Genomic DNA, 27,649 nt, shown 5'->3' with positions numbered 1-27,649 from the left:
TCTATAAAAAAAATCAATATAAAATATTAACGTAACTTAACCGTGATCGCATAAAATAGAAAGGGATGGGAAGGACACCCAAACAGGAGGGCAGACAATCTGCCTTCTGATCTGCTTCACAGTTTGAGTTGTGATTGTTTCTTATGCTGCTTTCTTGTGCCAATTCAGACGAAGCAGACTATTGAGCAAGGTGAGGGAAAGTGATTTTAAGGTCAGTTGTTTGCTAATACAAATAGGTTGATGTCTTTGTGGATGTATACATGCCTGTGCGGGTGATTTCAGAAATATATGATTTAAAATTCGATGCTAATGCCCGATTAAAACTTGAAAAAGTTAGGCAATCCAAACCCAATCCAAATAAACCTGAATCCGATTAAACCCAAATCCGAATTAACCCGATTAAAACTCAACCTGAATCCGATCACAAATTGTAAAAGTTGGGTTAAAATTAGATTAACCTTCCAACCCGCTAAGTTGGTCCAACAAACAATGACCGTTGTCAAAGGGTAAAAAGAAAATAACTAGAGAAAAGCAAACATGCTAGAAGCCTAGATCTCTGGCTACAACGACCCGTTTTCCTGTCGTTTTGTTTCCATTTTTGGTCAATAAAGCGCCAAATTCCACTTCGCCCAACGAACGCGATCACCGGTTTTTTGAAATTCCACCTGAAAGTTCTTCCGTTTTCGCCGCCTTCAACATTATCCTTCATATAATTCAAACCTCGTTGAATGGAACGTGATGTAGATTGCTGTATTGAACCAGATGAATCTCCCCCTCTCCCCCACGCACAGTTTTACGGCGGAGCCACGGCGGCGGCTTTGAGCTGCAGCCTCACCTTGGACCGCGTCGGGGAAGTCCTTCTCTCCTTAAACTCAGATGGGTTGTCTTGGAAATCGCTCGAGCCATTGGAATATGTATTTAATTTCTCTCCTCTTCTTTCCCTTTTGTTTTTGTCTTTAAATTGATTTATTTGATAGTAAAGTTTCTATTTTTATCAACTCTAGATTGAAATTTGTTCTTAATTGTGTTACAGTTGTGATACTTTCGAATTTTAGTATGGATTCTGGGATTTCTGCTGCTTATTAGGCCTAATGGCAACTGGGTTCTTCTAAATTTCTGATTTTTCATCACTTTTGCCTGGGCTTTGTGACAAACATTTTACTTTGTTAATTTATTTACTCGGGATCCTGTATGATTATTCGGTGAAGCATTTATGATCGTTAATCGATGAGTTGATTATACCGTTTAATCATGAAATTTTGAAATTTTTTATTGATGTCTAATATATCAGGATGACTCAACTTGTTTGGGCATCACATTTACTTCAAAGGTTGCAACCGAGATCAAATTTTCCGATGTGTATTCCGTTGAGTTGATCAGCCACGGTTTGATCCATGTGCCAAAGGTTTCAAATGCTAGAAGATGCCTTTCGGGTCGTCATGAATCTGAGGTTTGTTCAATTCCCATTCTTGGCTATTTTGTTTCACTCCCTCATATGGTATTGATGTTGGTGTTTACATAGGTTCAGGTTTACCGCTTTACAGTGCATGGTTTCCAGCAGTCAAAGACTCTGCCTTCTCTTCGGGTCCTGGCTGCATATACGTTTGGTCATAATAATCTCCAAACATGTCAGATGTGGGTCAATCAGATTAATGCTTCTCTGGCCCTAGAACAGGGGCGACCAAAGAATCTATTGGTATGTTTTGTAGTTTGCCAATCGCTATATCATTATGCTTGTTTGGGTTTTTGTGTCCTTTAGGTGGTTTATGAAAATTGACATAAAGTGGTATTATATTTTTCCAGAATCTTTTTCTGATTGACTAGGTTTTTGTTCATCCAAAGAGTGGGAAGGGAAACGGCTGCAAAATTTGGGACTCGGTGGCTCCTATATTCTCCCATGCTAAAGTGAAAACAAAGGTAGAGTTCTAGCTTGTTCAGTTACTCTGTAATGGGAATCAAGACCACAAGCAAACCTATTGAATGTACAAAGTGATCCTGCTTAAATTTTGTTTTCAATTCCAACATCAGGTCATTGTGACCCAAAGGTCAGGGCACGCATATGATATGATGGCATCTATAGGTAACAAAGAGCTTGCTTCATATGATGGAGTTATAGCCGTTGTAAGTTATAACTTCCCTAGACTTATTTCAATCTTTGTAAAAGGAACATCTATACTGGCATACTTCTTTAGTTGATGCTATATTGTATTCCTTTTAAGGATTTTGAACTTATTCTATTCCTAATTGTTGATTACTTGGTAATAATTGATTTGGAACTAGGGCGGTGATGGTTTCTTCAATGAAATCCTCAATGGATTTCTTTCTTCAAGGCATAAAGCTCCATACCCGCCAACTCCTTCAGGTTTTCTTCCTTCTGATACATATCATGACAGTTTCTGTGTTCATGATCCAAATGAAACAGTTATTGGAACTTCTTCTCAGAACATTGAGCAGTCTCCTCTCCTCCCAAGTCCAATCCATGATGGTTCAGGAGCCACAGTTATCAGTATGTATCATAATAATATTTTCCATACACATCAGCTTTGATTTGATTTCTAGTTGTAACTGGTTGTTTTCGTACATATCACTGGATGTATCTAACAGTTGTAACTGGTTGTTTTCGTACATATCACTGGATGTATCTAACACTACTCAAACGTATCTAACACTACAAGAATTGAGGATATTTCTTCCCCCATCGGCTGATTGGTTCTGTTGTACAAACATGATATAATAATAGTATATAGTATTTGTATTTGTATTTGTATTTTCTAATGCCTAAAACATGATTACTGTTTTTTTTCTTTTCGAAAACCCAGCAGATGAAGATCCAGAGTTTCCCTTCCCCAATAAGCATTTCAGATTTGGAATCATTCCTGCTGGCTCTACCGATGCCATTGTGATGTGGTACTTCTCTACACTTCTCAGCCAGCATTCAATTTTTTCTGCCTTATTGGGTCTACACTTGCATTACCCACAATGTTGTCCAAATTGATACTTAATTTGAATTGAACATAATTAACCGTTTGACTGTAGTTTACATATATAATGTGGTATTTAGATCGTTTAAATTGCAATATAGTTCACCAACTTACAAAATGCCAAGGAATCTTTCTTGAAATTAGTGTTTATGATAGTGAACCTCTGCTGAGTAGTGATGGATATTAGAAATGTTAATGATTGCTGCTCTCGATCCTGTTCCAGTATGATTCTTGGTCCTAGATCTTGTAGGAGTTTGTTGAATCCACTTTTTTCAATGTTGCATCAGAAGGGTTGAACTTGAAGTGCCTAATCAAAAGTTGAAACTTCTTTAGGTCTCTTCCTGTTTGTTGTCATGGGGTGTATTTAAGTATAACTCTTATCGTTTATCATATATGAATTCACTAAGCACATTTCACAAAAAACCGTTAATATTCAATGCGTCTATTGGACATAATAACATATCTCAGTATCATTCTACCTTTATTTCATCTGGTATTGTTCCCCTTGGCCCAATGTAAGGTGTTGACTTTTTTTTCTTTTCATTTTGTCAGCACAACTGGTGCTCGAGATCCTATAACATCTACATTTCACATTGTCCTTGGGAAAAGGGTTTCCCTTGATGTAGCCCAAGTTGTAAGGTGGAAAACAACATCTACATCAAAGGTTGAACCTTTTGTGCGCTATGCAGCGTCTTTTGCCGGGTAGTTTCTCATTACAATTACTCAATGATATGGGTGATGCTTTGGTCTGGAAAATCAGATATTTGATTCTCATTTTAAGTTCTCTAAAATTCCAGATGTTCTATATTTTGTAGGTACGGATTTTATGGAGATGTCATTACTGAGAGTGAAAAATACCGTTGGATGGGTCCGAAAAGATATGATTATGCAGGAACAAGGGTGTTTTTAAAGCACCGGTAATTTACTAGTTGAATTTCATATTTTGCTATGCGAGTCCCAAAATCACGAATGTTGGGTCTTAAATCATTCATATGGTCTCTGTGTATTTGTTTCCCAATATACTTTCACCGTGTAGATTCTCTTCATTAGCTTTCTATGATTGTGACTAACAAGAAATTATCTTTTATTTTAATTAACAACATTGAACCATCTATCTTATATATGTCGGATCATTCAGGTCCTATGAGGCGGAAGTAGCATATATAGAAGTCAAACCAGAAGGAAAGTCAATTCCTGAAAGAGGAAGTTTGAGCGGTCGCAAGCGACCATTTTGGAGCCCAAATAAATCCGATCAAGCAATGTGCCGTGTTAACTGCAAGGTCTGTAGCAGCACCACCTCTTGCTCATATCCAGGAGAAACAAAATGGTCCATATCAAAGGGAAAGTTTCTTAGCATTGGTGCTGCAGTAATTTCCAATAGAAATGAAAGAGCACCTGACGGTTTGGTGGCCGATGCACACCTTTCAGACGGTTTCATGCATCTCATATTGATCAAAGACTGCTCTCATGCTCTCTATCTATGGTAATAGTTTATAGCCCCCATCTATATGCACATTCCTTCCTTCTCCCCTTGAGAATTGGATAATAGCTGATATCGGTTCCCAGATTTAAGCTAGAAAATTATTTCGGGTTTCAAATTGTTGGGATGGGAACATTCTAAGCTGCACCAATCTTTTGACGGCCAAATGATTTTTATGATACATTTGAAAGGCTCCCATTAGTAACATGGCAGTCTAGAGTCGTCTATTTGTTTAGTCTTCTGAAGTGTTCTTCTATGGAGGTTTCGATTCCAAGTTCTTAATCATCTGTCTATAATTCCTCTCACCACCTTAAGAATTATCTGTTACAGAGGTTTTTATGCAAAATTCTGAAGATTTTACCGTTTCTTGGCATCAATTATCGCACATATGTCGATACTTTTTCGCTTCTTTATCCACGAAGATCACACTAAAAGTTTCTTATGTATGATTAATTTGCAGGCATCTTACCCAGCTTGCAAAGAAGGGCGGAAACCCCTTCGATTTCAAGTTTGTTGAACATCACAAGGTATATATGTTTATTCATTGCGTTTTCATCGCTTGTGTTGTCAAATTAATCTCAACTGTAATATTTTTTGTTCATATGTTTGGTGCAGACCACTGCTTTTACGTTCACGTCTTCCGGCAACGAGAGTGTATGGAATTTGGACGGGGAACTCTTTCAAGCACACCAATTATCGGCGCAAGTATTTCGAGGCCTTGTTAGCTTGTTTGCCTCCGGTCCTGAAATTTGATACAACTTTGCCCATGATGTACCATATTCATACCTTTTTTGTATTTTCCATTTTCTAGTTTGGTACCCAAATATAAATTTCAAGAAAATCAATCCAACAATTTCGTTTCCGAACTTTGATTAGTGTGTATTTTATACAAGCAATATTGGAAAGGGGAAATCTAAAGCAAAAGTGAATCCTAACTTTGTCCTCGCAAATTATTAGAGCGGAATCCACAGGCCAGAGTTGCATTCCAAAGAAGAAGCTTTCGACTCAACGGGAGTACAAGAACAAGCAGTCCCCAGTGCAGCCACAAACAAGCAGCGAACTAGCTAATCAGGCTGACGGAGTTGCTTTCCGGGGAGCAGGCGGGCGCCTCAACGGTCATTGATTAGCCAGTTCGCTATGATCAGCTCTCAGATATCGTTGCTACAAAAGATTTGTAGCTGAGATATACAATGGCTATGCTCTCTAGAGCGTTACATTTGGTAGACATTTATAATATTATTTGCCTATATTTCTCTGAATACTCGACCAAGGTCCACGTGAACTTGATGGTGCAACAAATTTAGAGTAGTGACAGACAAAATCGCTTTCGAATAATAATCGTTTCTGATCATGTTTGACGAGAAGTTTACATATACTTTTTGTGAGCATTTGCTCTATTTTTTTAAGAGAAGTCCAAAGTGTGGCTCAAAGAAAACAAGACAACCTAGCAACCTACCAACAAAATGCAATAGAAAATGGTTATATCAAGGTTGGTGTTGAACCGACATGCATGGGAAAGGTTGAGCTACTCAGTCAAGAGCTTCAAATGTCATACTCTTGGATGAGTCCACGGTAATTGTTGGTCGTCGACACCAACTAAATATTTTATTAAACAAGGAAAAATGATAGACCAACTAAATTAAACAAAAAAAACTCATATTTCTCCCATTGGACTTCGATTTTTTTATAGACCAACTAATTATTCTGGTCATGTTTGTTTCCTTTGCTACCACATACATTGGACTTCGATTTTTTGAAGGATCATACTTATGCAAGTGTTTGATTATTTCTATCATATTTCCATATGTAATGTCGTGGCCTTGGCCAACGAAAGTTGGTTTAGTTGGTAAGGATGTGTATGTGGTTAATCTTTAATCCAAGGTCGAACCCCGCCATCGATTCTTGTTGATGGGCGTTACTATGTAAATTCTTACGTAAATTCGTACCAGTGACAACTGGCAATTAGGTGTTACGCGTAAGTCCTTACTACTTGAGGTTGTAGGTATGCCCTGACGATGATAATAGCCAATCTCCCTCTAAACTTTTATGCTACTAGAAAAAAGCATGTCATGGTCTTGGACAATTTATACACAGAAAATTAATAATTAATTCAAAATATTGAAGTCCAAATTTTAATGTAAAACCAACAATTTTTCTTTTTCATATGCGTAGAGAATCAGGATCATAATAATTTTAATACTCATATTTCAGAAACTAATCGAGTAAACATACCACTAAGGCAATTATTTACGCAAGATGAATATAATTTATATAAACCACTCACTCTGGGATTAATTGAATGGTTTTAAATTCTAATTAAGATTATGCATTCTGATTCAGTGGTATTAATTATACATATACATACATGCTAAGAAATTTCGTCCAGATTCTAAGAAATAACTAGTTAAGTTCCCTGTACCAGCTGCTAATATAATATAATAATATATATATAAGGAAATTGCAGTTGTAGTATTTTAGCATGCGAAGGTCTCTATCCTCTCGTGACTTCTGAAAGTGCCTAATTACTAATTAATTAGCAGATAAATAGGAGAAAATTCATGGTGGTTTCCGGAGCATCGAATTTGCTCTTATCTTAAGCCTTTTAGGTAAGAGTCCAAAGGTGGTGGATTTTCAAACGCTTCCGTGAAGCAGTGATATAGATTATTACACTTATAAATACAAAAACAAGTTGTACATTGCGTTGAAAACAAACAGAAACTGAAAAGTCGTACCAGAATCAAACATACCTTGGTGGGGTTGCATTTCTCACGTCATCTGCTTCTGACCAGCTATAACTTATTCCAAATTTCCAGTTTTGCAAATGGTGGTTGAATGTCAACGCGTTTTTGCAGAGAGAGAGATATTGATGGGTTTTTGTTCTTTTCTCATGAGGAGTTGAACAAGTGCTTCAAGTCTGATGAGTTTTGAAGCTTGAGCAGCTGGTATGTTCTTCTTTTGTTTTCTGTGCATTACTTTTCTGGGGTTTTGAGTTTTTGTTGTTCTTTTGAACTCTTGAGTGCCACTTCATGGAATTTTATATTTATATGGGAAGCGGGAAGTGATTTCCGCACACTCGTTTTCTTTCAGATTTTTTGTTTTTTTTTTGGTAGTTCGAGGATTATTTCAATTTGCTAATTTGTTGTATTGGAAATGCTGATTTATTTGGTTGTGCTATTGTGCTTTGTTTCTACATGCTACAGAGGATTTCCAGTTCCACAGAGGAGTGTCAGAGAGATGGATGGGAGTGAAATTACTGAAGGAGGTGAAAATATTCAACCTTCTTCTCTTTCAATTGTTGGCATTGCTGTCAGTGGGGACAGAAATAGCAAATACATAGTTAGGTGGGCTCTGGATAAGTTTGTTCCGGAGAGAAATGTTTTCTTCAAGTTGATTCATGTCCGGGAAAGGATCACCGGAGTTCCAACACCTAGTAAGCTTTGCTTCTTTGAGTTCATGTGTCGCGAAACAATTGAATCTCATGTCTTGAACATTTTTCATTTTCTATTATGATTAGAAATTCTTGTTCTTGTTGTGATTGTAGTGGGAAGTCTGATTCCTATTTCGCAAGTACGAGAGGACGTAGTAGCTGCCTATCGAAAGGAAATGGAGTGGCAGGCGAGTGAAATGCTTGTTCCATACAAGAAAATGTGTGCTTATAGGAAGGTAAATTAACTTTCTTATTCTGTGAAGTTTGATAGTAAGGAAATCGGAGGTGACAAAAGCGTAATCCGCTATATTTTGAATGCAGGTGCAAGTAGAAGTTGCACTAGTTGAATCAGATGACGTTGCAAATGCAATAGCAGAAGAGGTTGCTAAGTTCGCCATAAGCAATCTCGTCATAGGTGCCCCATCTCGTGGCATGTTTAAAAGGTATTTTGCTGAAATGCAGGTGTTCAAATGGATTAACACTTGTTGGACCTTGCTAATCATTTGTTAGTTATTCAAATTTTCTTCTTGTTTCTTTGGTCCCCGAGCATATGTGATTTGGTTATATAACTTTCAGGTTGTCGTTATAAATCACGTCTGCCTGCACTCACACACGCAAGCGCAAATTAATATTACTAATTAGGAACATAGAGAACCATCCATGTATATTCTTTGTATTTTGTGAGCAATTGTGTCAGAATTGCCTTCTGAGTGATCATGTTAACAATTGATGCTCTTAGGAAACAAAGGGGACTCTCCTTAAAAATCTCAGCCTGCACTCCAAGATTCTGCACCGTGTATGCTGTTTCAAAAGGAAAGTTGTCATCCCTACGCGCATCTGATTCTGCTGTTTCAAAAGGAAAGTCATCATCCCTACGCACATCTGATTCTGAGTCAGTAGGAAGCATCAAAGATGACAACAGTGACACATGTTCTATCAGCAGTTCTTCGAGTTGCTCGTCTAGTTTACAGACAGGTAGGATACTTGATTAGGGTTGAGTGCCATCTTCATATGTCGTGTGCTAATGGTGCTACCTATGCAAGCAGATGAATATTTAATTCCGGTCTTCTGTTTTTCAGGCACAGATCACAGCTCGGTTGGTTCATACTCTCATTTCCGTTCTCCTCTTCTGACAATGCAGCGATTTCAAGCTCTTACAAATATCAACAAGACCCTTCTTTGTACAAAGACAAATTCAAACGACACCATCCATTCTAGATGCCAATCTCAGGATCTTGGAAGCTTTGTTGCAGATAACCAGTCATGGACTTCAGATCAAGTGTCCACCTCAGATGTGGTTACAGATTATTCATCGGAGAGCCAGGTAGCACTTCCTGACTTCTTTTGACTTGGTTAAATGATGCTTCACAATGAATCATGCAGAAAATAAAAAGTTGGAATTTCATTTATGAGATATGGTTTACAAATTACATTGTTGGTAGTTCTCTTTGATTTCAACAGTATGAGAGTTGTATGTTTTTCAGTAGTGATTGTATTGACAATTTCCACGCAGGCGACTATCAACCTTGAGATAGAAAAGCTGAGAATTGAACTCAGACATGTCAAAGGAATGTATGCAATGGCTCAAAGCGAGAATATGGATGCTTCTAGGAAGGTAGGCATTCTTATCGTTGTTGACAGCAGAAAATACTTCATGATCCTTAAGATCTTTAATTTGGATAGTAAGAAAATTTTCTTTTTGATAATCAGATAAACAATTTAAATAAACGCCGGTTGGAGGAAGCAGTAAGGTTCAAGGAGATAAATTCTATGGAAGAGAAAGCCAAAGTATTTGCAACACAAGAAAAGGAGAAGTATGAATCTGCTAAGAGGGAAGCTGATTACATGAGAGAATGTGTCGAAAGAGAAGTTTCACTAAGGAGGGAAGCAGAGATGAAAGCCATGCTTGATGCCAAGGAGAACGAAAAACTTGAACATGCACTTGTAGGTCCTGTGCAACAATACCAGAAGTTCTCGTGGGATGAGATTGTTACAGCCACCTCATCTTTCTCCGAGGATCATAAGATTGGAATGGGAGCGTACGGAAATGTCTATAAATGCATCTTTTATCATACAACTGCAGCAGTGAAAGTCCTACACTCTATAGAGAATCACCAAACTAAGCAATTCCAGCAGGAGGTAAGGGACAATCATGACATAAAGCAGTAAACTTATTATATCCTCCTGCATTTACTGAACACTAATTTACATTTCGTTTTGGCTTGCAGCTTGAGATCTTGAGCAAAATCCGCCATCCCCATTTGCTTCTCCTTCTCGGTGCATGTCCTGATCACAGTAGCCTAGTCTACGAGTACATGGAAAATGGTAGCTTGGAGGACAGGTTGCTGCAGAAAAATGGTACACCTCCTATTCCTTGGTTTGAGAGGTTCCGAATTGCTTGGGAGGTAGCCTCAACTCTCGTCTTTCTTCACAGCTCAAAGCCAAAACCAATCATCCATCGTGATCTGAAACCGGCAAATATCTTGCTAGATCATAACCTTGTGAGCAAGATTGGCGACGTTGGCCTTGCCACAATGCTTAATTCAGATCCTTCTACGTCAAGTATATACAATGACACAGGGCCAGTTGGAACTCTCTCTTACATAGACCCCGAGTATCAAAGGACAGGAATAATCTCTCCACAATCGGATGTTTATGCTTTCGGAATGGTGATCTTGCAGTTGCTTACTGCAAAACCAGCAAGAGCTATAACACATCTGGTAGAAACAGCTGTTAACGATAAAAATTTAACGGATATTTTGGACCCTAAAGCCGGTCTTTGGCCAATGGAAGAGACAAGGCAGTTGGCTAAATTGGGATTGAGCTGCGCAGAGCTTCGACGCATAGACAGACCTGACTTGAAAGAACAAGTAGTTCCTCTACTTGAGAGATTGAAGGAGGTTGCTTATGCAGCGAAAAATTCAGCTTCTGCGGTTCATTGCCTACCTCCTAACCACTTCATCTGTCCAATTCTTAAGGTACGCATAATCGCTTGCAGTTCAATGTCAAATTCTTACCGTTAAATGCCACATTAGTGAGTCTTGATGTGTGACAATTGTTTGATCCGCATATCCAAAATAAAGAATACGTAGTTTCATGCAATAATTCCACCTAGTAATCTGTATGCTATCTTTCGTTGCAGGATGTGATGAATGAGCCTTGTGTGGCCGCAGATGGTTACACTTACGACCGCGAAGCGATCGAGACATGGCTCGAAGAGAACGATAACTCGCCGGTGACAAATGTGCCGTTGCCAAACAAGAATGTAATGCCAAATTATACTCTTCTTTCTGCAATTATGGAGTGGAAGTCGGGAGAACAATAGCATCTTCCTTTGTTAATTGGCATTAGGTAGTGTTCAGAGTTGGATATCCTGTAAGTAGTTGAATTCATCAATGGTTTCAAATTTCAATGGAATTTCTGTTTCATCCAACAACAAAAAAAAGTATAAGACTCAAGAATTGAAGGCCAGAAAGTATTTTACTGTAGACATGAAAAATTATGATCACATATAAAACGAAAGTAACAAAATACTAACATTTTAAATCAATCATACGACGTTACGTTTAAAACACCTATTAGTCTTTTTCAAAATTGCGGCAAAATTTGTTGGGAAAAGAGGGTGTGGTGGTCCTGTGTCATACCAATGTACCACGTGTCATGCCATGTATGTAACCATTTTATATATTTGTTTGGTTTGGTACTCCTAGGGCTTAAATTGGCAAAATGATCTTGACAAAAAAGTGTCAATTTCATTAAAGCAGTGCAACAATGATCATATGGTAATATGAGTTTATAAAAGAAGCGATTAAATTATTTATTTATATTATAACACGCAAATTGATTAATCGTATTGTGTAATAGCGTGAGCGTCATATTAAAATATTTTTTTTACTCTGAAGAACAATGCATATAGCACATGTTTCATGCCAATGATATAATATTAGATGAAAAGAAGCTCTTTTATTGTACATATTGATATAAAACGTCATTATAACAGTGTACTCTACTTATAATATTATTATTATTATTATTTTGGGGCTTTTTAGTCAAAATGGTCTATGAGATTTGCATAACACATCAGTTTGGTCCTTGAGATTGTCCATCATCCATTATTTTGGTCATTCCGTTAAAAACTCTGTTAAGTGTCTCAAGCCTTTGGCCGAAAGTTTTGGCAATTTTCAAAGCTTCGTAACTCAATCGTTTCTTAACCAAATTCGACCCATAATATATCAAAATGAAGATAGAAAAGTGTAGAACAAGATTATACTTATTTGGAAGCCTAATGTTTGCCAGAGATGGCCAGAAAATAGCCTGAAAGTCGACTAGTCAGCTAGAGAACTGTAAAACTCGCCGGAAACTGAGTAAATTTTAAACGTTCATAACTTTTTCAATAATCAACGAAATTGAGTGATTCAAAAACAAGAATCATACTTCTCGATGAGACAAAAAGAGTGGTACCTTTCTTGACGGCTAAATCACCTTGGTTTGGCCGTAAAACGACTCGAAAGTGGCTGTCTTGGTCTCAAGTTAGCCACTTTCGAGTCATTTTCCAGCCAAACTACGATGAATTAGCAGTTAAGAAAGGTACCATTCTCTTCCTCTCATTGAGAAGTATGATTTTCATTTATGAATCACTCAATTTCGTTGAGTATTGAAAAAGTTATGAACGTTTAAAATTTACCTAGTTAGTTTTCCAGTTTTCTTGCTTCCAGTCACCTTTCAGGCTATTTTCCGGCTATCTACGGCAACCATTGGGCTTCCAAATAGGTATAATCTTGTTATAAACTTCTCTATCTTTGTTTTGATATATTATGGGTCGAATTTGGTTAAGAAACGATAGAGTTACGAAGCTTTGAAAATTGCCCAAACTTACGGCCAAAAGCTTTGAGACACTTCACGGAGTTTTTAACGGAATGACCAAAATAATGGATGATGGACAATCTCAGGGAACATTTCTATTGGTTTTCAATCTCAGGGACCAAAGTGATGTGTTATGCAAATCTGAATGATCATTTCAGTTATAAAGCCTTATTTTGGATGGTCACAATATTGTCATACCTCCTCCACACACCCCAGCTAGATGGTGATCTCTCACAGTCGGACTCAGAGCAACTTATGCCCACCCACCACCCACCATGTATTTTATATAATCAAGGAATGAACAGGAAACAAACTAAACAAGTTTCCAATATTCAAGGTTAGAATATACTTAATCTAAATTATTTTGGGACAATTTCATTTATTCTATCTGCAGGGGGTCTATTAGAGTACCAACGTATTATCGATATTGCCGATATTGTATAAATAACATGACACATTTTTGTGTCTACAATGTTATTGGCACGTTATTGATGAGATTGGGATATCAAAAATCTATTTTCACAAAAGAAAAGACGCTTATTCCATAATCGAGCTATGAAGCTTAAATGGTTAGGTCAAAGTTGCAAACAAATTTGAATTTAGATAAAAGAATTTTAGCCAAAATGGTTTGAGATTTGATAATGATCAAATTGATCGTTAAATGAGGATCAAAATGATAAAAATATCTTTAATTTAATAAATAATTGATCAAAATGATTTGACAAAAGTGAGGGTATTTTTGTTATTTTATCCTTATTTAATCGAGATTTTTCATAGAATGAGCAAAATGTTTGACGGTGGACAAACTCAATAACTAATTCTATCGATTTTAAATCTCAGCTATCAAAATAAAAAATTATGTCAATCTCAAATACCATTTTAGCTAAAAAAAACTTCAGTAAAATGCATAATTTCATTGCTTACTTCTGATTAAAGGCACCTTCTTTTATAAATTTGTGTTCCACAATATGAAAGCTAGGTGGGACCATATGGAATCCATTGTCTAGGGCTGCTCATTACTTGGCAATAAAGAAATATGCAATCTGACAAACTAAATCACCAACTTATCATCTTGAATTTGTCAATATGGTACACCTCCACTTATACTTTTCCTATACATGTTTATGTCAATATGGTCACTGAGTTGTTGTTGTCGTGGCCATCAATCATGCAGATTTTGCAAAATACAAATATCCTCGAATCAAGGCTCTATGGTCTTCAAACGAGAGAAACTTACTTTACACATGGAAGTGTAAGAGTGGCGGCATCTTAAATCATCTAAGCACTGTCATGTGATCAACTATTTTACGTGACAATGCGTTGTTGACGTGAAATTGCGTTACAGTATCATCTTAGGTGTAGTTACTACTTCCCCTGCCCAAACAAAGCTCATAGTTTTCAGTTTCCAATTTCTTCAAGCTTCGACAGAACTTGCTTGGAGTTTGGTCTAAGTGATGGAGAAGGAGCACAACATGCCATAGCAAGCTGAAAGAATTTGAGAATCCTTTCTTTTGTGACGGGGATTTCTCCGTAGCCAGCGCTGCTATTGAGAAGCAAATCTGGATGGAACAAGTCATGAATTCTATGTCCAAGCACTGCATTTCTCATGAAATCTGGCAAACTAAAATCCTCATCAGGAGTTGTAGGGTTTTGGTTGATGGGTTCCTTCCCTGTGAGAAATTCAAGCAAGATAACCCCAAGACTGTATATATCGGTCTCTTCGTTCGCATCCCTCATTTTCATCAGCTCAGGTGCTTTGTAGCCTTCGGATGCCGAGACTTCAAGCATTTCATGGCCAGCAGTTGGATTCAGCAGAAGATGGAGGCTGAAATCGGATATGAAAGGGCAATAATGGTGACCCAAGAGTATGTTTTTCGACTTGAGATTGCCGTGAATTATCGGCCTTTCAAAGCCGGTATGAAGGTGATCCAAGCCTTCGGCTATACCAACTGAGATTTTATAGATTATGGGCCATTTGTGAGAGTCGGGATTGCTTTCTGCCATTGAAAACAAAGGTTGTCTGTCAATTTATAGTTAATGGGAACTAAAGTTAAACAGGCAAAGACAACTTCTAAGAGAACATCTCTAAATTGGGCAATGATAAGAAAAGATAGAGATGTCATTTCGCGGTATCCTAATTTAATCACACAATGTCACATGGGGAAAGTTAAAACGACTGAAAGTATGTGTCAGCTTGGAATTCCGCTATAATGACATCAGAGAAGTTTCATTCCGACAAGCAATATATATAAATTTAGAAGGAAAGAAACCAAATATGGTTGTACAACATGCACAAAGGAGATCAAAATTATGCAGAGAAAACAGAATAGTCGAAAGCAGAAGCAATGCAGACTCGGAAAACAGAACAGGTTTTTTCAAGCCAAAACTTTTTGATTCGGTTCTTTTGAAACACAATGGCAAAACACAAAATCCTCATAAACCGAACAAATCAAGAGATTCAAGTTTCATTCTTTTCATATTCTTGGGGATTTTCTCGGCAACCAAACAGAACAAAAACACAAACTGATCAAACAAGGAAAGAGAAATTAGAATCATCACCTCTCACAAACTGAGCCAGATTGCCGCGCCAATAAAACGGATGAATCAAAAGCTTCTCACCTCTCGGCCCTGCATAAAATCCCAAAAGAGGGACCAAATTATGATGCCTTATGCACCCCAAAAGCCGAATAACTTCACCAAAATCTTGAACTTTTGCAGTGCAAACAGGCCTCAAAAACCTCAGCAACTTCACCGAGTTGCTGCTCTGCAACAGCGCCTTATACAGCGTACCGAAGTTTGATTTTCCGATCACTTCCCCCGGAGCATCCAGAATGTCACATATTGTTAAGTCCTCCCCATCCTGAAAAGTCACCAGCTCCTCTGCCTCCACGACTTCCTCTTGCTTCTGCTCTGTTTTTTCCACATCCTTTTGCTCACTCTTTGCAGTTTTCTTGCAGTAAAAGTAGATGAAAAGTAGGAAAAACACCAAAGTTGTTGATGAAGTCAGTGCAAGAATCAAATTTAGCACCTGGGTTCTGTTCATTGTGTCAAAAAAAGCAATTTCTTCATGTGAAACATTGGAGGAAAACCCAATTGAGGGATCTGGTTTTGATGTGGGGAGTTGAGAAGATGATGAACATATTGCAGGTGTGGATAACTTTCATGGGGAAAGATTTAAATGCAAGTAGGAGTCCAGAGGATTGGGATGGAATTGTACTTTTGGGTGGAGAGTTGTGTGTGGAACCCAAGATTTTAGAGAGAGAGAGAGAGAGAGAGAGAGAGAGGTGATGGAGTTGGAGAAGGGAGATGAGAAGATGAGCTAATATGGTATGGCCGAAAACTTGGGAGGATAGATCTAAGCCATGTGATGTTGCACCTGTTTTTGACTCTTGTTTTTGTGCTTTGAGTGTGTGAAAGTTCACTTTTGCCACCCAATTAATATTCCGCATTGCATTTTTGCATGGACCTTGTGTCTTTTTCTGATTGATGTGCTAATGGAAGGAAGGAATAGTGAGATTTAGAAGCTGGAGACAAAAAGTAGTTGCCTTTGTGAAAAGTGGTACTTTTCTTTCTTTTCTTAAAGCAAATGTTCTGCATTTAAAGCGATTAAGGACGTTACATCTGTATATATTCGAGATTTTGTGTTTTGAAGTAAAGAGCATGTATTCAAAGAGTGAAAAATAACTTATATTTGCATCTGAACTATTGTGTTCGATTTTATTACACCACTTGCCTAAAATTGGTATTGATGATTAAAAATGTGAAGGGGTCTAAGGAAGGAGGAATGTCACATCATGCTATGAAATTTTTAGCTGCAAAATCGTTACAAAATACGCGTATTTTAATTTCCCTTTGGAAGCAATTTTTGGCATTTTGTTCATATTTAACAAACGAGCTGCAAGGTTATTGTCATTTAATTAAAATATTGGGGAGAGTAAGAAATTGGAAACCATTTTCAGGTCCATATTTGTTCAATTATTGTAATTAAATAATATTAAAAAAAAGAAAAACAATACTGACACATGACCAATAGATTAGATGAACTTTGTTTGCTCTTCTGAGCAAGTTTGTTTTTGAATTTAGTTTGGTATGTTTATACACCAAAACAGTGGAATAACTTATAGGTGTATTATTGTCTATATTTTCATGTCAATTATCCTTTGGTTTTGTTAAAGGATTAGTCTTAAGAGAGCCTTATTATTTTTCTTTTCTCAATTTAGTCACATTGTGCACTAAAGACGTTTTTTATGATAATTGACTTTTTAGAGGAGTTTTAATGCATGACCAATTGGAGAAGGAAACTAAGAGGTTGGAGATCATTTTGTTTGAATTTCATATATTTTTCATGGAGCCAAACACTCCAGTTTTGCAAATCATTCCCGCGAAAATTACATTCATGTCATAATTGCGCAGTTGTAGGAGATTGAAGATTTGAAGGCTTTCACAATTTTTTATGGTGATGTGACATATATGCTTGGAAATATAAGATACAAATATAGGTTTCCTATTTTTTTGGAATTTTCTAGAAGGTGGAACGACTGTAATTTGGCTTGCAAAGTAACTTACGTGTTTCCCAAGTGAAGAATGATTCTTTCCCAGTTTGTGTGTGATGATTCTTCACTTGTTTGTGTTTGATGTTTTTTAAGTATTTGTTTCTTTTTAGGAGGGTTTTTACGAGACCTTTTCGAATTTTCTAGGATAAATAGAGTGCCCTAAGTTTATGCATAACGAAAACTAATCAACAACATCAATTGGATTAATCAACGGATAGGTAGTTGAAAGCTAGATTGGATTATTAGCCTTGTTCAAAAAAGAAAAAGAAAAAAAGATTGGATTATTAGCCGTAAATTCGGTGTCGTAGTGTCTTCACATCTTAATCTCCAAAACTCGTTTTCATCATTGTCTTTTGTTTTGCTTACTTTTTAATTCTTTTGTCAATTTTAGTTTTGACCAATCCTTAAATTCAATCACTCATTTGTTTAATTAAGTTTGGCGTAACTATACGTTTAATTGATTTGAACGCAATCCTCGTAGAATCAACGTCTTACATGCATATCTTTACTACAATTGAGTCGTGTGTTTGTGAGTAAAATTAGCTAAAATTAATCTATTATTTAGGTTAATTTAAGTACACATCAATAACTTAGGGCAGAAGGAAATCTTATGGTTTTTTTTGGTACCACAATAGCCTATTTTATTAAGTTTTCTACAATATATATAAAGACTAATTTCTCTGAAACATGTTTACAGTCACGTGGTATTTCAGTCCAATAATGCATTGGCACTCGTAAACTTTTTTCAACATAGTAATTTATCATTGAGAATGCTACAATAAATACAGATTGAATTTTTTTTCTTTTTTTTGGGGTCAAAGATACAGATTAGGATCTTGCTCATTATTAATTTGCAACTAATGAAGGTTAAGCGGCGGTTGGAGACTATTTGTTAATTAGCGGCAGGGATTGATGCGTTGTTCGGGTCAATGGAGATTCTTTTTTACCTTAATACGACGGTAAATAATAAATACCGCTAGTTGATATTGAATATTAATTTATGTATTTAAAAGATATTGCCGGAAAAAATATATATATGAATTTCATTTTTTTAGTATAATGATATATTTTAAGTTAAGGGGATAAATAGTTTGGTTAAGTTATACTTGCAAATGAAGAGGAATATCAGTAAAGAGGAATACCATTAAACAAAAATATTGAGTGGCAAAATATATATGAATTTGAAACATAACGTCAATGCAAGTCGGGGATCGGTGAAAAGCCATTTTTTACTTTAATATAATGAGTTTTGAGGTTTTTCTTCAACATGCTATGTATCAAAGCTTGGCATTTTTCATGTCAATTATCCTTTGGTTTTGTTAAAGGGTTGGTTTTAAAAGAGCTTTATTATTTTATTTTTTTCTCAATTTAGCCACATTGTGCACTAAAGACGTTTCATGATAATTGATTTTTTAGAGGAGTTTTAATGCATGACCAATTGGAGAAGGACATTAAGAGGCTAGAGATCATTTTGTCTGAATTTCATATATTTTTCATGGAGCCGAACATTCCAGTTTTGCAAATCATTCCTGTGAAAATTACATTCCTGTCATAATTGTGCAGTTGTAGGAGATTGAAGATTTGAAGGCTCTTGCAATTTTTCATGGTGATGTGACATATATGCTTGGAAATATAAGATACAGATACGAGTTTCCTATTTTTTTGGAATTTTCTAGAAGGTGGAACAATCGTAATTTCCCAGTTTGCGTCTGATGATTCTTCACTTGTTTGTGTCTGATGTTGTTTAAGTTTTTGTTTCTTTTTAGTAGGGTTTTTACGAGACCTTCTAGAATTTTCTAGTATAAATAGAGTGCCCCATAAGGAAAACTAATCAACAACATCAATTGGATTAGTCAACGGATAGGTAGTTGAGAAGCTAGATTGGATTATTAGCCTTTTTCAAAAAAGAAAAAGAAAAAAAGAATGGATTATTAGCCGTAAATTCGGCGCACATCTTAATCTCCAAAACTCGTTTTCATCGTTGTCTTTTGTTTTGTTAACTTTTTAATTCATTTGTTAATTTTAGTTTTGACCAATCCTTAAATTCAATCACCCATTTGTTTAGTTAAGTTTGGCGTAACTATACGCTTAATTGATTTTAACGCAATCCTTGTAGAATCAACATCTTAGATGCATATCTTTATTACAATTGAGTCGTGCGTTTGTAAGTAAAAATTAGTTAAAATTAATCTATTATTTAGATTAATTTAAGTACACGTCAATAACTTAGGGCAGAAGGAAATCTTATGGTTTTTTTGGTACCACAATAGCCTATTTTATTAAGTTTTCTAAAATATATATGACGACTAATTTATATGAAACATGTTCACAATTATGTGGTATTTCAGTTCAATAATGCATTGGTAAATGTAAACTTTTTTCAACATAATAATTTATCATTGAACTAGAACGCTACAATAAATATAGATTGGAATTTTTTTTTTTGGGTCAAAGATACATATTAGGATCTTGCTCATTATTAATTTGTAACTAATGAAGGTTAAGCGGCGGTTGGAGACCATTTGTTAATTAACGGCAGGGATTGATGCGTTGTTCGGTGGCCCCCATCACCAAAGTATGTGGTGTTTTTGGGGCCCAGCTTCTTCATCAAAATCAAACGCGTAGGATCTCCCCACCACGTGAGACACGATGTTTCGTCAAAGAAAAAGTCAGACTCTACGGACACGTCTACGACATTTACTGGACGATTAAGTTATTAAGTATGTGCCTGAATGAGGAATTTTTCCTGATTTTCTTTATGCCGATTTCGGAAATTAATTGTATCATTCATCGTATATTTGCCAGATATTGTTTATGTTTAAATTTAAATAAAAATATTTAAAATAATTTTTAATCACACGATATACGATAAACGAATATAATTTAAAATTTTTTAAGATCCTTACAAAAAGAATCTAAAAAGCATCCTCATTACCTAAATTCGAATTCCCTTAATGATTACGTGTACAAATTTTTTTGCGGCTGTTATGAGGGTCCGAATAGGCGAACCCGGACCGGGTTTGATTAAAACGGGAGGACTAGGAGGAGGATCCACAGGGAGTGGTGGGATGTACGGAGGGAGGACTTTCATTGAACCAATATGCCATCAAGATGGCTTCTCGGACCTCCAATACTATGTCAGGTGGAGGACCAAAATATATGAATAATGAACTTGTTTGAAAATGCTTTAAAATAACTAAAAGCGTCTTTGGTAGAAATATTTTTAGAACAAATCTTTAGTAAAACTACAGGTAAATCATATGAAAACACTTGAAGTGTTTCCAGCCATAAGCACACATGCTTTTGATACCCATAAACATTTTCTTTAAAAGCGTTTTCATAATAATACAACTCAAGTACTCATAAAAGTGGCCCTGTACAATTCCAAGCATCCAAAGAACTACATTGCAATTTTCTCTCTATACACGATTCAGTTTGATATGAACAATTCACTGTATTATTGGTGTATGGCATCATGAATTAAATCAGTACAAGCTGCACGACAATTCTAAGACAGCTTGATTTGCATTCATCGGTACGAGTTTTGAAACGAACGATGCCTGCCCTATCACGGAATGTAATACATGGGATTCGGAAGCTTGAACGAGCGGAGGGCGACTGAGGTACCCAGCAAATCACTCCACTGGTCTCCGGAATTCCCAAGCAGTCTATATCCCTCCCTTTCCATCTCACTCCTCTTTTCGGACTTGTAAATTATCGCCAATTTCTCGTGGTCATCAGCGGACCTGCATAGTACATAAAACAAACATAGGATTCAGAATTTCGAATGGCCATTAAGAAGCTGGTACAAGGACCTAAAGTAGCACAATGACCTAAAGTCAGAAGCTTTATGATGGCATATATAATGAGCATTGTCTTAAAAAGAAAGCTTCGAGTTTACGCTCTCTATTCAGACACAATCATCAAATAACAGTGTCATTAATTTGTCTACTCAATTGACGAATATCAGCGTTAGAATGACGTGAAAAACACATGATGCAATGATATTTACAGATTTACAAAAAGGAAACTAAACATTCATCCGGAAACCAGGATGAAATCATCAGAACTGTGCACCAACCACCTCTAACAAAGCGATTGGGTCTAATTATCAAACTAAATTCAAAATAGTTAAAGCCATCGTTTCATCTTAGATAACACGCCCATAGGGGTGGTGTGCCCTTAATAGTGATGTGTGCTAATGTATATGCGCATGTGCAGGACACAACTAAAAACTAAATCATATTTTCATCTGATTGAACCTACTTTCTTCTATTTCAATCATTTCTGTTTGTACCATACTTGACCAATCCCGAAACTACCGAGCACCGGTCAACGTCATACCTTCAAGAACCCACTGAGAGGTTCATGTTGAGGCACCCTTGTCGAAGCACAACAGTTTCCCTCCAACCTGGAGGTCAATCACATCGCGACACATGTCAACGTCAGAATAAAGCTCATAGAGTCTCACATCTATCGCGGACAAAAGCTAAAGACTCTCCTCAACTATAAAAGGAGACCATTCTCCTACGATTAATCCCTAATGTCATTACTGTGCTTAAACTAGTCATTAGAACTCACTAATGATGATTATGCTTGAACCTATGTATTTGTGTAAAGTGTAAACCCTTCATTATTAATGAGAACTCTTCTACTCCGTGGACGTAGCCAAACTTAGAGTGAACCACATACATCTTGTGTTTGCTTCCCTATCTCTATCTCTTTACATATATTATCCTCACCAGTGACCGGAGCAACCGAGCAAAGGTCACAAACTTGACGCTTTATGTTGTTCCAAAGTCTCACTGATTTTGTGCATCAACAATTTCTATTTCTAACTAAGTAATTATGCAAGAAAGTGACGGATCTGTACCCCACCCCAGGTAACTGCAATAATGGAAAAAGGATGGAAGGACGATCGACATTATAACAAAAAGACCATGGAAGAAACTGAACACTTCATCTATTCTACTCCACCGAGAGCAGCCTGAAAGATGAAAAGAAAAACGATTATTCATGCTAATGCTATAAGCCTATAAAGTTTGTCTATGTTTAACAGTCACGATCCTGCATTGTTCTTAATTTTCACATGTCCTACTCCTACCCACAGTTACGGCAACAAGACAGGTAACCTAACATTTCTTCAAAATTACAACGATTACTCATGCTAAAACATCAAATGCAATAGAAATATGGGTACTTATACTAGTCAGGCAATGCAATACAACAATTCAGCTCCATATCAATTCATAAGCGACATTCATACTCACCTCAAAATAAGCTTATGCCATTCTCGGAATCCTGCATTGTTCAGATTCTCAACAGTAACCTTCCTTTTCCCTTCGGTGCGCCCCGTGAGCAAGAAAACCTTAAAACCCAAACTCAAGACCTCTTCATAGAATTTCAAGCTGGACTTTATAGCAGGTGCCATGGCCTTCTCAACCCACTTATCAAACTCCACCGTATCAAACACCTCCAAGCTTCAAAATTACACACAATATCGGAATATCCACATCAGTAGACAAATATGTCATCAAAAAACGAAAAACCCAAACCAACAGATCATGATAAAATTCAATGAAATTTAGAAAACAGGAGTCTGGTTATACTTTTTTAACAACATAAACCTTTCTAGTTGATAGATTCAATATATTATCAGTGTTCCGAGTTCCTACATTCCAATTTACTTTCGAAATCTCGGCTATAAAACCGCCTTCTACAACTCTCAATTCAAATTTTCGAAATAAGAATTCTCATTCAAGTAATTCAATTTGTTGAATTGAAGAGTCTGACTGAATTTCTAGTATTAACAAGTTGGAACAATGAAAATTAAAAATTTGCTACACTTTCTAATAAAACAAACAAAATTTAAATTTCTCAAAGGGCATGTTGAAGAGTCATACCCATAACCATGGTCAGCATAATACGGAAGGTTGGAAAGCAAAGTGTCATCAATGTCGAAAATCCACACATCCTTCCCGTCGCCATTCAATTCAACACGCTTGGCATAAACCCCAGCCTCCTTAGACACCCTTTCGAGATCGAATTCGTAAGCCCGACCCGTCAAGTAATCCTTGACATACTCGGCACACTCCTCGGGGATTGTTTTCCAGGGATTGACATTGTTTGCCTCCACAGAAAATCTCCAGCTGTCGCAGTGTAATCTGAGCTCATTCTCCAAATCATTGAAGTGGGCGGCGATGTCTGGGTATTCAAGGATCAACGGCCGCGGCAGGAGGCGGGAGTCGAAGGTCTCGTGAGAAAACGCCACCGGAAGCAGGGAAAAAAGAAGGAAAATTTTCAAAAAGTTCATGGTGGTCGGTGGAGAAAGACTGCGAATTTGCATGAATTTGGGGAAATTAGATTCTGGGTATTGGAGAAGATCGAATAAGATTTTGTTGGTATATGTGAAAAATCGAGGGAGAGAATATATGAGGAAAGCGAAATCTGAGAGAAAAGGAAAATGTGTTTCTTGGCGTGCGAAGGAGAAAACCGTAATGGAACAGTAACCTCTTAGGCTTTGGTTTCAAGAGGAAGTGTTGCGTGCGAGTGAAGTAACTGTAGAGAGAGAAAGAAGAGAGAGAGAGAGAGAGGGAGGGAGGGAGGGGAAGGAAACAAGAAGATTTGAAAGTTGGGTTTTTACAGAGGTTGAATAGTTGACGGAAGAACCTTGAGATGGAGCACGTAAACGGACATATGAATTGAATGGGAGAAAGATCCTCAGATATTGTGGGAAATGTGGGTAGTGGGACCCATCCTCTGGTGGCAAGTGGGACCCATCCAGAGGGTCCAGGGGAGCCTTTGACATTTTATATGACTAAACCCATATCAATGAGCCGAAGCCCATTAAGAATCAGGCCCCCAAGCCTGTGTGATATATGAATAAGATCCCAAACCCAAAGAACAGACCTTCAGGTCAATGTTTCAATAAGGCTAGAGGGTAATTCGCTTTTACTCTATTAATTGCATATTTCAAAATTTTAACTGTGCCCTCCAAAATTTCTATATTAAAAAAAAAAAAAAAATCATTATGAGAAGTACACAATTAAATTTTCGAAGTACCAATAATAGTGGCAAAAAAAAAGGTGTTTCATGACATTTCCTGGCTTAATTGTGCTGTTTATAAGTTTTTTGGTATACCTGGAACACTGCTATTATGTTACTTTGCTTAAATTATACCTTAGTGAGACTTCTTAACAACCGTACACTTATATTATAGCACATAAAATAGTAACACTACGTAATCCTGGTTAGAAAAGGAAAAAAAATTGGGATTCACACATGTTTGAAAAACCAGAGCAAAAACACCACAACCTCTCCTTTTGTATTATTGAATTGCGGTTTCAAGAAAAAATATATAAAAATAACAATAAAAACAAAAATATTTACCTTTGATAATTTTACAAAATATTTTATTGTGACCGTTTTTACATGTCTATGATTGGAGTGAAATTTTTTCTTCCAAACGACAGAAACTTGAAAGTGAGTAGATGGATTCTCATTTGGAGGCCTCCGGTTTCGTTTTCTCGCGCTTCAGTGGAGTAAACATGAAATTACCAGAAAACATAGCTTCTTTATCTGCACATCCGAATTACAACGTTATATCTCGTCAAGAGATGAGAGTTTTTGTGCAATCTCAAGGGAAACAAATTAACAACATCAGAAATACCGAATGCGGAACAGGAAATGCAAAGAACAAACAAGGAATACCTGTTAACGACAGGCAACGAAGTTCCCGGCGAATATATCTTGCCATTGCCTGCATGTACACAAACTTTCATTTTAACTCTATGCATCATATGGGAGAGTTATTAGTTAATGCTAAATGCAGTTGAAAGTGTGCCGGTCAAGGAAGAGAACATGCCTGGACTGCTCGTGATGCATCTCCAGTTGGTTGTGATGAACCATCGTCGGAAAAGACATTCCTGCAACGTCAGTGCAGAAGGTTAATATTTATCCCATGATTAAATGTTTGATAATTTTTATGTTGGGGCTCGGGAGGGTTGATGCTGTATTTACCTCCATATCACATTTTGCAGATCATCCAGTTTAGCCTCTGGAAGCACGGCAGCATCATAGGCAACAATATTTCCATAGAAAATCTTCTCCAAATCCTTCATCCATCTAGACAGTAGTAAGTTGACCTGAGATTTCAAGGGTAAATTAATCAATCAGCATGCTTAACGGTAAATCCTATGCTCTCCTAATGCTGAAGTCTCAAATATTATTAGCCTCCAAGTATGTTGCATCAAAGATGTTAAACAGCTTAACGGTAAATCCTATGCTCTCATAACTTCTTATGCCAGAAGGAAAAAAGTTCAAACCCAAGGGCGTTGAATAGTATAACACAAAGAAAGGTTATTAGCAACAGCTTATTGAGTTCTTTTCAAAGATAGATGAACTCGATTTAATCTAGAAAAACCTCACGAAAAAGCAACTAAACTGTCAATATTAAGTTCAAAGCAGAATATTTAGGTTTAACTTAAGGGAACGTACCCCAGCCTTAGATACTCTAAGTTCCACATCATGATTGTAAATCTCATATATGTATTGCCCGAATTCAACACCATCCTTTCCCTCTCCTTTCAACCGGCGTAAGCAAAGCCACATATGAAGTACAAGTAGAGAGAATGTTGTCTTAAAGGTTTTCTCCAAATTGAATACTGCACATTTAGGAGAACAGTTTAGTTCCTACACAGAACTATGTAAGTGAAGTTATTTCAAGTAAAGTTTCCTAACACATATAGACAGTTTACTGGGCCAAAAAAATAGAAAATTCTCATCTCCTACAAAAGGTGAGAATAATTTAAAAATGAAAAAGATAAAATGGTTGATTCTGTTACATTGATTATATGATGTGGAGGTGTTACTGCACAAACACGGAAAACCCAAAACATCCTTTTTTGGCTACAAAAAAATGCCCCATTCCCCATTCAAACTTATGCTCATTTGAAAATTAAACCACCCCCTCTGATCAGGAGAAAATAAATTGAGAGGAAGAAATGACCTTCATAGATGCCCGGTTTATCAATTTGTGAAACGATTCGCTTATACACGACATTGGCCCCTCGAATAGACTTGCTTTGTTTGCTATAAAACAGCAACATCGTAAGAATCGCACGCCTAAACCTCCCATATTGTGGCTCATCAATTCTCAATGGGGAGTCTGGGGCCAAAGCCAATGAGGAGGGCTTAGACCAAAACAGTTTGTCCAAATTTACCTGTCCAACATTGTTACCCAAAGTCTCAACAATGAACCGATTCCAGAAACCTTAAAACAATAAAAATATGCAAACATAACCACAGATACACGATCATGAGAAAACACGTTCGCCATTAGTGATTTAATTTCAGGATAATCTATGCCGATTAACAAGAAAACCATCAAACCCAATTCAAATTACAACCAATAATTACTTAAATCAGCAAGCTTGATTACTATAACCAAAGGGGTAGCTCCAAATCGTACCACTTGCTCGGCAGGGAGAGGTTTTTCCACTGTAAAAGCCGTATCCGGAGCCACCGCAGCAGTAGCAGAAGCCCTGGCATAACTTTGGCGCGAAAAAACATAGAATTCGTTTCTGAGATTCAGGTTCTGCTGCGTACCCAACCTCGAGAGCTGAGCAACAGCTCCGCTCCATCTCGGCAGCATCTCGAGCTCCCTGTTGGATTCACAGAGACATTTGTTCAAACACATACGGGGCACAACAACACCGTACAGATGTTCATCTTGAACAGATTAATCGACCCAAATAACAAGAATTCCAGGATCAATATTTTCTCGGGAACCAAACAGAAAACAAACACAAATCAGTTTGAAAATCGGTTGACAAGGAAATGTGCAGGTACCTTAGATTGAAATTTGAAAGGTTTTGAGTTGCAGTTGATGGAAATGCTTGAGAGTTTTGCGAGTCCAAAACCCTCCAGTGGAGTGCGCGAATGAGAAACAGACCGGGAAGGAGGAGCGCGCGTAGTAAAAAAACTAACGGCGGAGACTCCGTAGATGTGGAAGTCCGGCGAACCCCATGTTCTCTTTCACTTTTTTTTTTCTCTTTCTTTTTTCTTCCAATTAGAAAGGGCTTGTTGCTGTCATTGTTGAAGGCCTGTATCCGATTCCATCGAATAAGCCCAATGGGCCGACCACTTGCTCATTATATTTCCATATTCCAATGATGCTCCCACGTCGTCTTATGCGTTTACTAAGTTAAAACGGTGAGAAAATTGAACTCTGGCCATGACAATTTGGTATCGTTATTCACAAGAGTCAAATCTAAATTTAGGATACAAGAAACTAACTAGTGAAAGTTTTGATTGCTTGCTGAACTAAACCCCCAACCAAATATAT

The 27,649-nt window shown here is 37.0% G+C and overlaps 5 protein-coding genes across 13 annotated transcripts; 2 read left to right on the top strand and 3 right to left on the bottom strand.

Annotated features, from left to right (window-relative positions):
- Positions 1-552: 552 nt before the first annotated feature.
- Positions 553-5,327, top strand: LOC103952751 (ceramide kinase). Of its 6 annotated transcripts, none has more exons than XM_048590868.1 (12): positions 553-914; positions 1,331-1,450; positions 1,529-1,696; positions 1,825-1,917; positions 2,029-2,121; positions 2,281-2,506; positions 2,820-2,907; positions 3,534-3,683; positions 3,797-3,898; positions 4,120-4,464; positions 4,922-4,988; positions 5,077-5,327. In XM_048590868.1, the coding sequence occupies exons 1-12, from the start codon at positions 729-731 to the stop codon at positions 5,212-5,214; spliced, it is 1,776 nt and encodes a 591-aa protein (XP_048446825.1). In that variant the 5' UTR covers positions 553-728; the 3' UTR covers positions 5,215-5,327. The 6 variants fall into 6 exon arrangements, with proteins under 6 accessions (XP_048446825.1, XP_048446824.1, XP_048446822.1 ...); XM_048590867.1 differs by having other exon boundaries at positions 554-914; positions 1,523-1,696; XM_048590865.1 differs by having other exon boundaries at positions 554-914; positions 1,292-1,450.
- A 1,851-nt stretch (positions 5,328-7,178) lies between these two features.
- LOC103952752 (U-box domain-containing protein 35) lies at positions 7,179-11,305 on the top strand. 2 transcript variants are annotated; one of them, XM_009364428.3, is made up of 10 exons: positions 7,179-7,403; positions 7,662-7,891; positions 8,003-8,124; positions 8,210-8,331; positions 8,628-8,863; positions 8,968-9,212; positions 9,402-9,503; positions 9,599-10,027; positions 10,117-10,866; positions 11,031-11,305. In XM_009364428.3, the coding sequence occupies exons 2-10, from the start codon at positions 7,696-7,698 to the stop codon at positions 11,211-11,213; spliced, it is 2,385 nt and encodes a 794-aa protein (XP_009362703.2). In that variant the 5' UTR covers positions 7,179-7,403; positions 7,662-7,695; the 3' UTR covers positions 11,214-11,305. The 2 variants fall into 2 exon arrangements, with proteins under 2 accessions (XP_009362703.2, XP_048446443.1); XM_048590486.1 differs by lacking the exon at positions 7,179-7,403 and having other exon boundaries at positions 7,410-7,891.
- Positions 11,306-13,731: 2,426 nt separating this feature from the next.
- LOC103952753 (putative kinase-like protein TMKL1) lies at positions 13,732-16,157 on the bottom strand. Its single transcript, XM_009364429.3, has 2 exons — positions 15,311-16,157; positions 13,732-14,748 (listed from the first exon to the last, which is right to left on the bottom strand). The coding sequence occupies exons 1-2, from the start codon at positions 15,792-15,794 to the stop codon at positions 14,150-14,152; spliced, it is 1,083 nt and encodes a 360-aa protein (XP_009362704.2). The 5' UTR covers positions 15,795-16,157; the 3' UTR covers positions 13,732-14,149.
- Positions 16,158-20,591: 4,434 nt separating this feature from the next.
- On the bottom strand, positions 20,592-24,465 carry LOC103952755 (acid phosphatase 1). Of its 3 annotated transcripts, XM_048590437.1 has the most exons (4): positions 23,208-24,465; positions 22,575-22,784; positions 21,649-21,715; positions 20,908-21,050 (listed from the first exon to the last, which is right to left on the bottom strand). In XM_048590437.1, exons 1-4 carry the CDS (start codon positions 23,648-23,650, stop codon positions 21,042-21,044), a joined length of 729 nt encoding a protein of 242 aa, XP_048446394.1. In that variant the 5' UTR covers positions 23,651-24,465; the 3' UTR covers positions 20,908-21,041. The 3 variants fall into 3 exon arrangements, with proteins under 3 accessions (XP_009362705.2, XP_048446394.1, XP_048446395.1); XM_009364430.3 differs by lacking the exon at positions 21,649-21,715 and having other exon boundaries at positions 20,592-21,050; XM_048590438.1 differs by lacking the exons at positions 20,908-21,050; positions 21,649-21,715 and adding an exon at positions 21,956-22,291.
- A 142-nt stretch (positions 24,466-24,607) lies between these two features.
- Positions 24,608-27,431, bottom strand: LOC103952756 (ubiquinol-cytochrome-c reductase complex assembly factor 1). Its single transcript, XM_009364431.3, has 8 exons — positions 27,154-27,431; positions 26,774-26,966; positions 26,312-26,525; positions 25,801-25,967; positions 25,324-25,448; positions 25,169-25,229; positions 25,015-25,063; positions 24,608-24,882 (listed from the first exon to the last, which is right to left on the bottom strand). The coding sequence occupies exons 2-8, from the start codon at positions 26,954-26,956 to the stop codon at positions 24,803-24,805; spliced, it is 879 nt and encodes a 292-aa protein (XP_009362706.2). The 5' UTR covers positions 26,957-26,966; positions 27,154-27,431; the 3' UTR covers positions 24,608-24,802.
- Positions 27,432-27,649: the final 218 nt, after the last annotated feature.

This window comes from the organism of the source record quoted next, unplaced genomic scaffold (genome assembly GCF_019419815.1).
Source record: "Pyrus x bretschneideri cultivar Hongxiangsu unplaced genomic scaffold, Pyrus_bretschneideri_v1 Contig32, whole genome shotgun sequence".
In the NCBI taxonomy this organism is placed as follows: domain Eukaryota; kingdom Viridiplantae; phylum Streptophyta; class Magnoliopsida; order Rosales; family Rosaceae; genus Pyrus; species Pyrus x bretschneideri.
This window is presented reverse-complemented; position numbering and strand designations above follow the sequence as displayed.

Bases quoted from the DNA above. Each gene is read 5' to 3' on its own strand.
- LOC103952753 (XM_009364429.3), bottom strand. From the start codon at position 15,794: ATGAACAGAACCCAGGTGCTAAATTTGATTCTTGCACTGACTTCATCA. The intron at 14,749-15,310 runs GTGATGATTCTA...TTTCAATGGCAG, and splicing joins TCTGGCTCAGTTTGTGAGAG to AAAGCAATCCCGACTCTCAC.
- LOC103952751 (XM_048590863.1), top strand. From the start codon at position 729: ATGGAACGTGATGTAGATTGCTGTATTGAACCAGATGAATCTCCCCCT. The intron at 1,451-1,522 runs GTTTGTTCAATT...GTGTTTACATAG, and splicing joins CGGGTCGTCATGAATCTGAG to GTTCAGGTTTACCGCTTTAC. The intron at 3,899-4,119 runs GTAATTTACTAG...CGGATCATTCAG, and splicing joins AGGGTGTTTTTAAAGCACCG to GTCCTATGAGGCGGAAGTAG.
- LOC103952752 (XM_048590486.1), top strand. From the start codon at position 7,612: ATGCTGATTTATTTGGTTGTGCTATTGTGCTTTGTTTCTACATGCTAC. The intron at 8,125-8,209 runs GTAAATTAACTT...TTTTGAATGCAG, and splicing joins AAATGTGTGCTTATAGGAAG to GTGCAAGTAGAAGTTGCACT. The intron at 10,867-11,030 runs GTACGCATAATC...CTTTCGTTGCAG, and splicing joins TCATCTGTCCAATTCTTAAG to GATGTGATGAATGAGCCTTG.
- LOC103952755 (XM_009364430.3), bottom strand. From the start codon at position 23,650: ATGCAAATTCGCAGTCTTTCTCCACCGACCACCATGAACTTTTTGAAA. The intron at 22,785-23,207 runs GTATGACTCTTC...GTAATTTTGAAG, and splicing joins TATGCTGACCATGGTTATGG to CTTGGAGGTGTTTGATACGG. The intron at 21,051-22,574 runs GTGAGTATGAAT...TGTACTATGCAG, and splicing joins TGGCATAAGCTTATTTTGAG to GTCCGCTGATGACCACGAGA.
- LOC103952756 (XM_009364431.3), bottom strand. From the start codon at position 26,956: ATGCTGCCGAGATGGAGCGGAGCTGTTGCTCAGCTCTCGAGGTTGGGT. The intron at 25,449-25,800 runs GTACGTTCCCTT...TTGAAATCTCAG, and splicing joins TTAGAGTATCTAAGGCTGGG to GTCAACTTACTACTGTCTAG. The intron at 25,230-25,323 runs GTAAATACAGCA...CTGACGTTGCAG, and splicing joins CTGCAAAATGTGATATGGAG to GAATGTCTTTTCCGACGATG.